The sequence below is a fragment of the Myotis nattereri genome (genome assembly GCF_964212035.1).
Source record: "Myotis nattereri genome assembly, chromosome: 18".
Taxonomy (NCBI): domain Eukaryota; kingdom Metazoa; phylum Chordata; class Mammalia; order Chiroptera; family Vespertilionidae; genus Myotis; species Myotis nattereri.
Window position 1 is genome coordinate 913710 of NC_138093.1, and position 14754 is coordinate 928463.

Here is a 14754-nt window from a genome sequence, read left to right on the forward strand (position 1 = left end):
CCCCGTTGTGTCGGGGACAAAGGTAGCTGAGGAGGGTGACGCATACGCTGAACATGTGTTAAATGCTCGGCTCCGGCAGCCAGCAGCCCCTTCGGTTGAAGAGTTTAAAAGCCAGCGTTCCATTGTGCTGTCACTGTGGGCATTCGCTGGGTGTGTGTGGGCATTCGCTGGGTGTGTGTGGGCATTCGCTGGGTGTGTGTGGGCATTCGCTGGGTGTGGGAGGGCATTCGCTGGGTGTGGGAGGGAGAGGGGGTAAAAGCTGTCTTGTTTTCATTCTGAGAAGCAGCCAGACGTCTAAAAGCCGTTTCCTGCTCCTCTCGCAGGAAGTGGTGGAGGAAGGGAGCTGTCGTGTTCACGATGGTGCTCCGGGCAATGGCCGGCCTGCCTTGCTTTTTTAGAAAAATGTCTTTTATTGATTTCAGAGAGGAAGGGAGAGGGGGAGAGAGAATCATCAATGATGAGAGAGAATCATGGACCGGCTGCCTCCTGCACACCCCACACGGGATCGAGCCCACAACCCGGGCCTGTGCCCTGACCGGGAATCGAACCCCAACCTCCTGGCTCCACCGCTGAGCCACCCCGGCTGGGCCAGACCTGACTTTCCACCGGGGCTGCCCTGGCCCAGGCGGCCCTGCCGAGGACAGATCCCTCCCCAAGGTTCTGTCCATCTGCCGAGCCGAACGCCTCGGGCGGGAGGAGATAGACAGCTTGTGTTTGTGGCCGTTCAACCGGAAAAGAATACAGCTGACGGCAGAAGAGGAGGCAAGGGAATTGGGGGCTGGGGCGGGGGCCGGGGGAGGAGGGACAGACAGGCCGGCACTCATCACCGGTTCCCCCAAGGCGAGCGGAGAGGAGAGCGCGGCCCACGCAGCTGTCACGTGAGGGGGCCCCTCACCGTGATCGGGAGAAAGTGCCGAAGGGGGACGGTGTCGCGGCTGTTCCTTTTCATTCCTCTCCCCGTTCAAACTCGCGTCCTCACAGCAGCTTCTCGAGGCATTTCCCCTGAAAATGACAACCTCACCACGGCCGCGGGCCCGCGAGACGCCCGGCCGAGCCGAAGCCCTGGACACGCGCGTCTCGAATGCATTCATGTCAGAGCAGCCCGTGTCCTGCCGCTCTGCTCCAGTGGCCACGGTTTTGGGATCAGAGACTCTCACCCCGCCGTGGTTGGAAGCCTGCCCTAGAAATAGTAGATGTTTTTATCCGCGGTTTTCTCGGGCTCTAGACAGACCATGCGCCCCGGGGCCCAGTGTGGACATCACTTCTGTCTGTTACTTTTGAATACATTTTTATAGATTTCAGAGAGGAGGGGAGAGGGGAAGGGAGAGAGAGAAACATCCATGATGAGAGAGAATCATGGACCGGCCGCCTCCTGCACGCCCCACACTGGGGATCGAGCCTGCAACCCGGGCCTGTGCCCTGACCGGGCATCGAACCCTGACCTCCCGGTTCATAGGTTGATGCTCAACCGCTGAGCCACGCCGGCCAGGCTGCTAATTATTAATAGCACCCATTTCACGCAGAAGTGTTCCTGTTTCGATGATGCACTGACGACAGTCACCCCAGCAATGAGGGCTCGAGGAGGTCAGAGGAAGGGAAGAGGCTGAGTGGGTGGTCGACGATTTCATTCCGCCCGTGGGCCTGTGTGAGGCTGCGGGCAGAAGGAAGGAGAGGGGGGCTCTCCTCACGGGAGACCAGGAGGATCGTGCGCCCCCTGTGGGCACAGGGGGTCCTGTGCTGTCCTCCGCTGTGTCCGCAAAGAGCAGGCTGGGCATCGACTGGTCACAGCCTGTGGCCTAGCTTCCGGTTTGACGCTGAAGGGGGGCGAGGTGGGGACAGTGAGCAAGGTCTGCAGGGACCCGCGATGACATCGGGCTGTTAGTAACGGTGACGGTGGCGAGACAGGGCTGGCGAGGGCCCTGCCACACACACCTGCGCACGGAGAAGCCCGTCTCCTAGCGCCTGCCGGTCTGTGCCGCTCGTCGCTGGGGTTTGATGCCACCTCACCTCTGGGTCCGAGGTGACCTCTTCCTCCTCCAGCACCTGGTCAGGAAGCAGCTGAGGAACAAAGGCGCCCTTCTCGGGCATCTCCTCTGTCCTTGTCCCGAGGACAGGAGGACGTGGGGAAGGCAGGCTGTCGGGAGGGGGAGGGCCCTTGCAAACACAAAAGCAGCACAGATGGACGCCAAGGGCACGTGTGTCTCCTCCCCCGGGGAGGAGCCAGTTCTCGGGGACAGTCTCCTGGAGCCCATGCTTCTCCTGTAACCGGACAATGAACGGGTCACCCACAAAGACCTGCCCGCCCCCCCCCCATAAGCCAGCTGCTTATACTGGGTAAAAGGACAGCGATTACATGGGGAAGTAGGCAAAAGGGCGCCAAACGGGCGCCAGACGGGCAGTTCACAGGTAATACGGCTGGAGACTTGCAAAGGCCTGCGGGCAGGCAAGGGCTGGGGGCCTTCCAAGGGCCGGCGGCTCTGGTTTGTGCAACAGGTTGCTCATCTTTCCAGGGTCACAGGCAGCTCCCGACGGGGAGGAGGAGCCGCATTCCCAGGTGGGCTCCCCACCAGGTTAGGGAGCCCCTTCTTTCATCAGAACAGCACGGTCACCGCTAACAGAGCTCGATGGATATTTCTTACAGTTGTAGCTGGTCCCCAACATCCTGTTTCTGCCCCTAACACCCCAGGAGGTCGCTCCCGGTGCAGCCTCTGGGTCCCCACTTTGTGCTGCAGGGGACGCCTGGAGTGCCCTGGCCGCCGCTGCCCCCCCGCCCACCTCCTCAGGGCGTGACTCACACCAGCCCCCCCGCTGCTCCCCAAGGTTCCAGGTGAACGACCCTGAGCAAGGACTTCAGGACACGGCCGCCCACCCCGGGGCCCCCGCATGGCAAGGCCCGACTTCTCTGTACGGTTACTGGCCGCAGGTCAGCCACCTTGAAGGGGTTCGCGCTGAACCAGGGTCTCACCTGGTTTCGTGCCGTGTGGGCAAAGGAGTGGAAGGGGGGCGTGGGGTACGTGGGGATGCAGCTCTGAGAACACCATCAGGCCCCACCACAGACAACACAGGAATATCATGCCTGGCTCACGGAAGGGTTGGGTCAGGAGGGCCGAGAAAACACACGACGGCTCCAATTTCCCAGAACAACTTGGAAAGTCGCGTGTGAAACTGGGCGGCCAACGGGGCCGCTGCCCGATCCGATCAATGAGCAAGAAGCTGCCTGCTGGCGGGACAAGCGACCGCCCCGGGATGAGGCCGCCACTGGTGGGAACAGCCGGCCGGCCTGGCTCAGGGGTTGAGCATCGACCTAGGAACCAGGAGGTCAGGGTTCGATTCCTGGTCAGGGCACGTGTCCGGGTTGTGGGCTCCATCCCCAGTGGGGGGGCGTGCCGGAGGCAGCCGATCCATGATTCTCTCTCATCATTGATGTTGCTCTCTCTCCCTCTCCCTTCCTGTCTGAAATCAATAAAAAAAGATATTTTTTAAAAAATAAGTCAGGGGTGAGGAACTTGTTCCTGCCAAGGGCCATCTGGATATTTATTCATTTATTTTTAAATGTGGACGCTTCACGAATTTGCGTGTCATCCTTGCGCAGGGGCCACGCTAATCTTCTCTGTATCCTTCCAATTTTAGTGTCTGTGCTGCCAAGGCGAGCACCCATCTGGATATTTAGAACATCATTCTCGGGCCGAACAAAACGACCCACTTACCGATGAGCCTGTCTGATTAACTCGCCCCTCATGCCTCAGGGCCCGACCCAATGGTTCGGCGGGACTTCCCCGCCCTGGTCTGCGTGATGGCACCCGGTTTCCGTGGGTTTGTGCAGTGCTCAGCCGCGCGCACCCCCATTGTCCCCGTCGTCCCCATGAGCCACAGAGCAGCCCGTGGTGGAGGCAGCCTGACACGGGCGTCCCGCTTTCACAAGTTAGGACACACGCGAAAAGGCCGGCTGTCTTGTCAAGGTCACGGTGTGAGGCTGTGAGAGGCGGGCACGGAGGTGTCCTCCCCCCACCTGCCCTCCGCCCAGGGTGTCCCTGAGTGGCCTCTGCAGGGGGCCCCTTGCCATCCTGGGGAGCAGGCGGGTGAGGTCTGCCCCCCACCCCTCCGTCCCCCCCTCAGGCCTGTTGGAGGCCGCGGTCCCCGGAGCCTGAGCTGGCAGCTTCCTCTCGGCGCTCCTTGCGCCTGCGCTTTGCGAGTGGAAACCTGCCCGGGACGACGTGGGAAGGTCAGGCCTGCTCCCTGCTGGGCTCTCTGACCTCCCCTCTCAGCCCGCCCTTGGGACTTGGTCAGAGTGGCCTTTGGCCCAATTAGGGCAGAGGTGACACATGGTGTTTCTTTTTCAAGGGTTGCGTTTGGGTTTTTGGGTTTTTTAGATCCTCAAAGTGGGTTTCTTCACATTAAGATATTTTCCAGATGTCTTTTTTTGGGGGGGGGGGGGGCTCTGTCCCCACGGAGGGAAGAAAGCCGCCCAGGCCAGAGAGGCCACCGGCACCCCAGCTCCCGTCTCCCCGCTGTGAGCTGACAGCCGGCGGCCGGGCGCTGGAAGGCAGGGTGAGGGCGGGTGGTTTCCGTGGAAGAGCTGGTCTCGCTTCTTCACGGTCTAACGGACCCACCCAGCCAGGCCTGCACGTCGGCCCTGCGTCCGGTGGACAGCCCTGTCCCCGCGTTGTCCCCTCTCCCTAAACCACGTGACTCCCTGTGCGGGTCCAGAGACGAGGCCTTCCGGACACATGGGAAGCCATTGTGATTTTTTAAAAAATGTTTTTATTGATCTTTTGAGAGAGAGGAAGGGAGACGGATCGATAGAAGCATCCGTGAGAGAGGAACATCCTAGATCAGCTGCCCCTGTGCGCCCCCCACTGGGGATGGAGCCCATAGCCCGGGCCTGTGCCCCGACTGGGAACCGAACCCTGACCTCCTGGTTCCCAGGCCCACGCCTAACCACTGAGCACACGGGCCGGGCTGCTCTCTGCCTTTTACAAAGACGCTGTGACGATCTCTAAGACTGTGTGACTTGAGAGCCTCCATTCGTTAGAGCTGGGAGGGGTGACGTTGTCTCGGGGGACAGGGACCATCCAGGGGCCACCGGAAGCGTGCTCTCGCGGACGGCGGCAAATGCTCGCACTCGTACCGTTGGCTTTGACTCGGGAGGCAGCAGGAGCGTAGCGGGTTCAGGCCCTGCCCTTTCTCGCCGCGAATAGTGATTGTGCACGGCGTCACCCGGGGGGCGGCCGAAGGTGGGGGCGCAGTGACTGGCTGTGTCCAGCCACCTGTCCACGCTGCCGCCCTGTCTCTCGTCGCCTGAATCCCCGGGTGGGGCAGCTGGAGCGCATCTGCCCCGCGGGGTGGAGGGGGCGGGGAAATATTTTTGGTGCCGGAAAAAATCCGCTCCCTCCTCGGATCGCAATGCCCGCTCCCGGGAGTCCTGTCCTGCTCGAAAGACGTGGCCCAGCTCACATTCCGAATTCTGCGCGTCCCATTTGCTCGCATGCAGGCATTCCGAGCAGCTGGTCGTCGGCAGGCGCTCACTGAATAGCTCACAGATCCTGCCAGAGAAAACCAGCGCTTAAAAATGCCTGCTCCGCTCTGGCCAGTGTGGCTCAGTGGGTGGAGTGCCGTCGGCCTGCGGACGGAAGGGTCCCAGGTTCAATTCCGGTCAAGGGCACCTGCCGGGGTGGCGGGCTCCATCCCCACTAGGGGACATGCAGGAGGCAGCCGATCCACGATTCTCTCTTGTCATTGATGTGTTTTTTCTCTCTCTCTCTCTCCCTCTCCCGTCCTTTCTGAAATCAACAAAAATATATTTAAAAAGAAAAGAAAAGAAAAAGCAAGTCTGGGGCCAGGGCCGAGGAGGCCGGGCCTCCCCTGAGCGCGGCCCTGAGCTCCCGCGCCTCCCACCCGCCCGTGTGTGCTCGGCGCAATAATGAGATGCCGGAATGCCGGGCGCTTCAAGTGCTGCTTTAACAAGTGTTGTCATAACAACAGGGATGAAATGACGAATGTAACTCGGGCTGGAAAGGACAGCCTGCCGTTACCTCCCTGGGGCCAGGCCTCCGGCACCTCCCAGCCCGGCGAGGGCCGGCCCCACGCTCGCCATCGGTCCGTGTGCTGGCTGCATTGTCTTTTCTTTAAAAAAAAAAATATTTTATTGATTTTTTTACAGAAAGGAAGGGAGAGGGATAGAGAGCTAGAAATATCCATCAGCTGCCTCCTGCACACCCCCTACTGGGGATGTGCCCGCAACCAAGGTACATGCCCTTGACCGGAATCGAACCTGGGACCCTTCAGTCCGCAGGCCGATGCTCTGTCCACTGAACCAAACCAGTTAGGGCTGTATTTTCTTTTTTAAAATATTTTTTATTGATTTCAGAGAGAGAAACCTCAATGATGAGAATCATTAATCAGCTGCCTCCTGCACGCCCCCTACTGGGGATCGAGCCCGCCACCCAGGCCTGTGCCCTGACCGGGAATCAAACCCTGACCTCCTGGTTCAGAGGTCGACGCTCAACCACTGAGCCACACAGGCCGGGCTGAGCTGTATTTTCCTGCTTGTTTGGGGGGCCAGGGATCGATGGACCGACCGTAGGAAATACGTATTCATTCGATCCGATCCGGAGGCTGTGTCAGAATAGCTTTCAGATAACGCCCTCTCCTCCCTCTGAGGCTTTATAGATAAGTCCCAATTCCGTGTTCTACTGCCTCCCGTGCCCGTCAGCGAACTCGGTGTCAGGCACACGTGCTGGGCAAGGGAACAAGTACATCACACCCTCCCAGACCCTCTCGATGCCTCCAGGATTTCCAAAGACGGAGCTCAGTTCTTACGGCGACGGCGACCATAAAAACATCTGGGCTGTCAGCCTGGTGGCTCCCAGCGAAGATGTCGGTGCCCAGCTGACGCTGTTCGTTAGCAAAGAGGCGGCCATCGCCACGCTCGGGAGGACGGCTGCCGGCGGGAACGCCGGGGGATCGGGAGTGCCAGGCGGGCCGTTCCCACCACACCCGAGCCTTGGCTTTGAATCTGGCATCAGACAAGGGGGGTGGTGGTGGGCGCAGGTTGCTCTCAGCAGCATCCGCGAAGCTGTGAGGCCCACGCTCCCAAGAAATGCTTCCCCTCTGATGCTCATGGGCTCGGTGGGGTTTCACATAAACGCATGCAGACCCTGGGCAGGTCGGCTTATTGCCCACAGCACCCACCTCCGCGGAGGCGCAGGGGGCTCGGAGCAGCCGGAACAGCTGGTCCTGCTCCCGTGTGCACGTCGTTCCCGGGGAGGTCGAGGCGTGTTCCGACTTCACATTCTAAGATGAGTCATGACAGCGTCACTCAAACGCTGGGCTCCTTGCGAGACATAAGTGAGTTTTGGGTCCTGAGGCCCCTCCCCTCCAGTCATCCCAAGGCCGCACTCTGCCCTGCGTTTGTTTAACCCACCGAATGCCAGGGCGGGTGTCAGTCACCTGGCAGCTCCTACGTGGGCCGTCCCAGTGAATGGACGCCACTCATATCTCTTCTCAAGGCCTCCAGGGACTCCGCCAGCCCCTTTTTTAAAAAATATATTTTTGTTGATGTCAGAGAGGAAGGGAGAGGGAGAGAGAGAGAAACATCAGTAATGTGAGAGAATCATGGATCAGCTGCCTCCTGCACGCCCCCCACTGGGGATCAAGCCCGCAACCTGGGCCTGTGCCCTGACCGGGAATCGAACTTGTGACCTCTGGGTGCACAGGATACCGCTCAACCACTGAGCCACACTGGCCGGGGCTGGCTGTGGAGCTTTACATTTTTGCCTGCGTGTCACCCAGCAACCTGCCAGCTCCCCGCTGGCTACTGCCTTATCTCGTACGGTCGGCCCCAGTCCAGCTGGTGGGGGCAGGGACAGGAAGGGATTGACCAGGGAACTTGTATGCATATGCGCGTAGCCCATGGACACAGACAATAGTGCGGTGAAGGCCTGGAGGGCGGGGGCTGGGTGGAAGGGTGCAAAGAGAAGGAGAGTGGGGGGGCATCTGTACACTGTCAACAATAGAACATAGCCACAGCTGGTGTGGCTTAGTGGGTAGAGCGTCGGCCCGCGGTCTGAAGGGCTCTGGGTTTGATTCCAGTCAAGGGCATGTACCTCGGTTGCAGGCTCCCTGGCCCTGGTCAAGGCGTGTGCAGGAGGCAACCAATCGATGTCTCTCTCACATGGATGTTTCTCTCTCCCCCTCCCCCTCCTCTCGCTCTAAATATCAATAAAAACGTAGTAAAAAAGCAAGGACCCTCCCGGGAGGAAGGGGAGCCCGTGTGTAAGCCCGCTCCTCTCTGAAGGCCCGGGTGCTGGGCCCTGCGACCTCGGGTTTTGAAAGCGAGGCAGGACGGGGCTGAGCACGGGCGTGGCCTCCTGGGTTTTTGCTGCCGTTGGATGGAGCTAAACATCGTGAAGTTTTTGTGGGTTTTGTGTGTGTGTGTGTGTGTGTAATTTAAAATTTATTTTGAAAAATAAGCTTTAAAAACAAGAGTCAGAAAACATCCGTGGTTGGCTGGGACTAGGAGTCCCTCCAAGGGGGTGCATGGGAATGTTCGGGGTGATGGGACTGCCTGCCTGTGCTGACACAGCTGACAGACTGAATAACTCAGTTTAAAAAAATACACATATTTTATTGATTTCAGAGAGGAAGGGACAGGGAGAGAGATGGAAACATCCATGATGAGAGAGGGTCATGGATCGGCTGCCTCCTGCACGCCCCACACTGGGCATCGAGCCCGCAACCCCGGCCTGCGCCCCAACCGGGAATCCAACCGTGACCTCCTGGTTCATAGGTCAACGCTCAACCAGCATAACTCAATTTTTTTTAAAAAAGGATTAAAAGGATAAGAACCAAAAATGTACCGGATGTGAAAAAATACAGAGCTTACGGCTTTCTCTTGGGGAGAGTAAGAAGTTACTGTGGTGGAGAGAAAGGAACCGTAAAGGAGGCTGATTTTGAAGGCGTGGTTGAACCTTGTTTAAAATATATATCTCCCTGCGGAGACCTAGCCTGATGATTGCGCGGCGTTTGTTTTTGCTGCTGTCCCGGGAGGCCGGCTTTGTGTCTCTGCACCTGAGAGCCACCCTCTGGCTCAGGGCGAAGTGGGGAGGCGGGGTCCCGGCCCCCAGGGCTCCTGACTCACCGCCTGACCCCGTGGCACCGGCCTCGCTGCTGACACGCGTAGGGTTGTCTGTCTGAACCTGCCTGACAGCCGCCATCTCCCGCCTTTCAGGGCTGCCGGCCAGACTCCCCGAGATCATGCTGGTGGGAGCCCCGTCCTTCTCGCCCGGAGGGCCCAATGGCATCATTCGGAGCCAGTCGTTCGCGGGGTTCAGCGGCCTGCAGGAGCGGCGGTCCAGGCAAGTCCGCGGGGTTCCCTCTGGGATGCGGCTGAGGAGGAGCTGAGCTTCGGTGCTGTGCAGAGCATCTGTGTGCACGCAGCCTCGTCAGCGTGCATGCGAGCACACACACACACACACACGCACACAAACATACATGCACACATACACGCACACACGTCTTACTTTCATCTCTGCCTTGGAAAATATGTCAGCCACCCCAATGAAGCACTGTTGTTTCTTTTATTTTTAAAAAAATATTTTTAATTGGTTTCAGAGAGGAAGGGAGAGAGAGAGAGAGAGAAATATCAATGGTGAAAATCATGGATCTGCTGCCTCCTGCATGTCCCCTACTGGGGATGAAACCCGCAACCCAGGCGTGTGCCCCGACCGGGAGTCGAACTGTGACCTCCCGGTTCGTCGGTGGACGCTCAACCCCTGAGCCCCGCCGGCGGGCTGTGACGTTTCTTTTCTATCACTCAGCATTTCTCCTGCAGAGGGGGTGTGAGATACAGGAAAAGCTACGAGTGTATGGGGATAGCTCTCCCTTCTCCCACCCCACCCGTTCTTAGGTCTTTTGAGAAATATCACTCAAGAGCTTCCAATGTTTGAACCCGTTTGTCCTCTCCGAGCGACAACAGACTCGCCTTTTCCCAGGCATTCGCCGTTACGGAGCATTTTCTAGAATCTCTTCCAGTTTTTATGTCATCCCCACTGAGGGCTGATGTCCTTTCATGAGGTTTCCTTCCCTTTTTTTTATTTACTTGGGGAATACCTAGGTCATCCGTGTGCCTGTTTGCGGGTGGATATTTGCATGTTTTCGTACAAAACAAAAAAGACTTGTAATTTATCCACTGCAACGTCGTACGTTGTCCTTTCTCACTAGTTCAATTTGCTACCCTTTTGTTTCCTTTTTCACCTTTTTGACCCCCTTCGCCTACTGAGCTCACCACCCACCACCACCTCTGGTGACCACCAAGCTGCTCTCTGTCTCTCTCAGCTTGGGGTGTGTGCATGCGTGTGTGTGTGTGTGTGGTGTGTGTGTGTGTGTTTAAATTACACATGTAAGTTAAATCATACGGCATTTGTCTTTTCCTGTCTGACTTCTCTCAGCATTATACTCTCTAGGTCCATCCATATTGTTGCAAAGGGCAAGATTTCACTCTGTTTTATGGTTGAATAACATTCCGTTGTATACATGCCCATCACATTGTCTTCATTCATTCATTCACCTGTGGACGCTTGTGTTGTTTCCACATCGTGGGCTGCAGGGAACACGGGGTGTGTAAATCATTGTGAGTTAGTGTTTTTGTTTCCTTTGGAGAAATACCCAGACGTGGAAATTGCTGGATCCTGGCTGCCTCCCTGCCACTCACAGAGACGTTGGACTTTATGTTAAACCCAAACCTAACGCACTCCGTGAAAACAGAGCTTAAGAAAAACCCATCAGTCCAGCCCTGTGTGCTGAGCTCTAACACTACACAGCATTAGCCATTTGTCCTGCTTATGGCTCTTGATCACAAAGGTAGTCATTCACACCCTAGTCTAATTTAGTAGACGTTCATGCCTGACGTTGCTGATGCACATGTTTTTTTTTAAAGTCGGTGTATGTCCTTCTGCCTGTTTCTTATGTCCACCTGGGAGCATGTGTCCTTGGTTTCCTGTGGGGTCCCAGTGACAAGATACATTTTCACTCAGAGTGTTGTCACCTGACTGGAGGAAAGCACGGCCCAGCAACGCTTCCAGATTTCAGCAGTTACATCTGCCGAGAAACGCAGTGTGTGCTGGCTCAGCGTTGTCCTTCCACCAGGACGGTGCCTTCCCCCGAGACACAGACACAGACCCGAGATGCCTGAGAGGTGTTTTCTCCGTGGAATTCTTTTGGGCGCCGGAGCCACAATTTCTGCCCTTTCTTCTTTCACAGGTGTAACTCCTTCATTGAAAATGCTTCCGCTCTCAAGAAGCCTCAGGCCAAACTGAAGAAGATGCATAACTTAGGGCACAAGAACAGCAGCCCCCCCAAGGAGCCGCAGCCCGCCAGGGTGGAGGAGGTCTACCGGGCCCTGAAAGGCGGACTCGAGTAAGAGCGCCAGCCTCGCCGGGAGCCGGCCCTTTCTCCTTCCTAAAGGCTGGGGGGTGGGGGCCAGAGGAAAAACGAGTCTTGCGAGATCATTTTAAAATGTCCGTTTCTGTAGTAGATATCTTATTCTTCTTTTTGAAAAAATACATTTTTACTGATTTCAGAGAGGAAGAGAGAGGGAGAGAGAGAGAGAAACATCAATGATGAGAGAGAATCATGGATCAGCTGCCTCCTGCACGCCCCACACTGGGGATGGAGCCCGCAACCCAGGCTTGTGCCCTGACTGGGAATTGAACCCTGACCTCCTGGTTCATAGGTCAACACTCAACCCCTGAGCCACGCTGGCCGGCATATTTTATTCTTGCACCATCATCGAGGAAGCCTTAGGTTAATCCCAAAGGTGGGACATTTGTTGGGTTCGAGGTGATGCCCGTGACAGTGAGGAAGGTGCAGTAGCCACGTGTTTAACTGGCCCCGGGGAGTACTGGCTTCCGTGTAGCACTGTGCACAGGCAGGCCTGTTTCAGCGCTTGCTGAAGACGGTTCTGGAACCTTCCCGGCTACATTCTCGGCCTCGTTGGCCCAGAACACACCTGCCCGCCTGCGTGGGAACGTCGCCCACCCCAGTCAGTGCTCTGGAGCCAGACAGAGCTCTGTGGCCTCCCCTCCCCCTGGTTTTCCTGTGCCGGCGCTCAGCCTCGTGGGGGTCTCCTTGGACCACCTGGACGGTCCCGGAGGCAGTGCTGGAACCTAAGCCAAGCGACTGGGGAGCTGCAGCCCCTCGTCCCCCGCTGCCCGCAGAGCGAGCCTGGCCCTGCCCCGCGGAGGGAGGCCAGCAGCCCTGGCCTGTCCGCAGCGGCGGCCGCGAGTTCACCGCGGCGCGTCCTCTTGTGTTCGCAGCGAGTACCTGGAGGTGCACCAGTCGGAGCTGGACAAGCTGACGGCGCAGCTGAAGGACATGAGGAGGAACTCCCGCCTGGTGGGTGCCCGCGTCCCGGGTGCTGACTCGCGGGGTGTTTGTTTGTTTTAGTTTGTGTGTTTTTTGCAGGTTTGTTGTTTTTTGGGTTGGTTTGTTTGTTGTTGTTTTCTGTTTGTTTGTTTGTTTGTTTTTGGCTAAGTGTCTTCTCCTACTGGAAGGAGGTGGATACAAAGAAGAACCTTCCAGAAAAGCGGACCCACCCTGGCCAGTTGGCTCAGTGGTTAGAGCGTCAGCCTGCAGACTGAAGGGTCACGGGTTCGATTCTGGTCAAGGGCGTGAACCTCGGTTGCAGGCTCTGGTCGGGATACGTGCGGGAGGCAATCAATGGACGTGTCTCTCTCTGTCGCGCCCCCTCCCTTCCGCTCTCTCTAAAAACAATCAGTGGAAAAGTATCCTCGGGTGAGGATTAACAAAAACGAAAAGTACTCTTGCTGGTCTTTAAAATAACCCAGATTTGTCCTCTTTTAAAGCAAATGTCAGAAAAGCCAACAGAACCTACAGCTGGTCATTGTCTCCCTGACAATGCAGGCACGCAGACCCATCCCCCTGTTAATGTCAGTAGCAGTCTTGCAGAAGGTACGTTTTAATTATTTTCATTTTTCATTTCAGGGTGTGCTGTATGACCTGGACAAGGTAAGTGACCGTTCTGCGCTGGGGGGGACATACACCCGAGGTCCCCTCTGAGGGACAGCAGGAGCCTAGAGAGCGGCGACTTTTCTAAGCCCAGAAAACCCGTGCCTTTACCTCTGAGTTTGATGAGTAGGTGCCACGCTCTCCAGACCCAGTGATACTTTCATGGAAACGCCACTGGCTGTGGGCGTCTCAGTGCTGAGAAGTTTAAGAGGTTCCCAAGCGTTGGGAGGCCCTGCCCCGCCTTCTGTACAAATACCAGCCACCACCTCTCCCCAAATCAGAGAGGCCTCTGGTCGGAAAATGCACCGTTACCTTCTGCTCCGCCAGAAAGAGCCGTGATCGCAGTGGCGCTGTGACACGGTTTCCTTTTCACTGAGAATCGGTGTTCTGCCCCCAGTGACAGGACCCCTCGAAGCCCATTTTCAATGGGGGTCGTTCTAGTCCACACGCTGCTCCCTCCATGCCTGTGTGCGGCGCCCTTGGCGCTGAATCCCGGTGGGATCGGCTCGCGGACATCTGAGGGGGTGGTGAGAGGCAGCACGCGCAATAGTATCTGTAACGGACGAGAGGCGGCCCGTGACCCGCGTGACCCCGTCTGACACGCGCAGGCGTAGCGATCGACGACGCACCTCAAGTTCAAAGACACGGAGTGTGGAGCGAAGGGCGTTCCTCTCCGAGCTGATAAAATGTGCCCGTTGTTGGGGGGACGCGGGTCTGTTCCAAGGTGATGCCGTCCCCACAGAAACCCAGTGAGGCCATTGATGGTCGCCCGGGCGCGAATCACGGAGTCCAGAGGCCGGGCAGCCCATTTCTCAGCGTGTTTATCCAGGGTAGACGTTTACATGCCCTGCAGATTCATGCTGGAGACTCTAAGCTAGCAGACAGGAGAGGAGGACGGCGAGCATTGCACGGGCCTCCCGAGGACGAGAGGGGAGGGGTGGCCGGTCGCAGGCCCGGACCGTCTGCGCTGTGATGACTGTCCTCGCTCACGCGTCCCCCTTTCCTTCCAGCAAATTAAAACGATCGAGCGGTACATGCGGCGCCTGGAGTTTCACATCAGCAAGGTAACTGCCGCCCCTGCCTTTGCCTGGTTGTTGGTTCCTGGTCAGCCCACCTTTGGCCTGAGCTTGGCCGGTAGTTCAGGGAGGATTTCTTTATTATTACTGTTGTGGTTGTTGTTGTTATTACTGATTTCAGAGAGGAAGGGAGAGGGAGAGAGAGACACATCCATGATGAGAGAGAATCATGGATGGGCTGCCTCCTGCACGCCCCACACTGGGGATCAGCCCACAGCCTGGGCACGTGCCCTGCCCGGGAATCGAACCGTGACCTCCTGCTTCAGAGGTTGACGCTTAGCCCCTGAGCCCCGCGGCCGGCTGGTCCCAGCATCCTTTCCTTTCACAGCCCCGTGACGGGCTTACACGGGGCTGCCACTCCCCTGCAGCTCCCACTCATGACCCCGCGACCGGGCAGATCCGAACGCTCCCCCTCTGCGAAGCCCGCTCCGTAGAACAGTGACGCCCATGGGGTGTTGGTGGGCCGGCGAGCTCGGACAGGTTGCTCTGTTTAGTTTGAAAAACAGCAAGAAGGCGGCTCCGGACGAGGCAGGCGGTGTTTCTCCGTCTGCCCGTCCCGTGGGTCCCGCGGTCTCGGGAGCCGGGAGTGCTGTGGGCGGCAGGTCCCTGCAGGCTGCCAGCAGGCCCATCTCACGGGGTGAGGCAGCTAATC

The 14754-nt window shown here is 57.7% G+C and overlaps 1 protein-coding gene across 4 annotated transcripts in view; it reads left to right on the forward strand.

The window, feature by feature from the left end:
• The window catches only part of RIPOR2 (RHO family interacting cell polarization regulator 2), a 54810-nt gene that overhangs the window by 15526 nt on the left and 24530 nt on the right, over nt 1–14754 (forward strand). For all 4 annotated transcript variants that reach the window (XM_081111942.1, XM_081111943.1, XM_081111945.1 and 1 more), the window contains exons 2-6: nt 9230–9356; nt 11260–11415; nt 12315–12393; nt 13003–13026; nt 14037–14090. In XM_081111942.1, coding sequence (XP_080968068.1) covers nt 9230–9356; nt 11260–11415; nt 12315–12393; nt 13003–13026; nt 14037–14090 — 440 coding nt within the window. The remainder of the gene's footprint in view (nt 1–9229; nt 9357–11259; nt 11416–12314; nt 12394–13002; nt 13027–14036; nt 14091–14754) is intronic.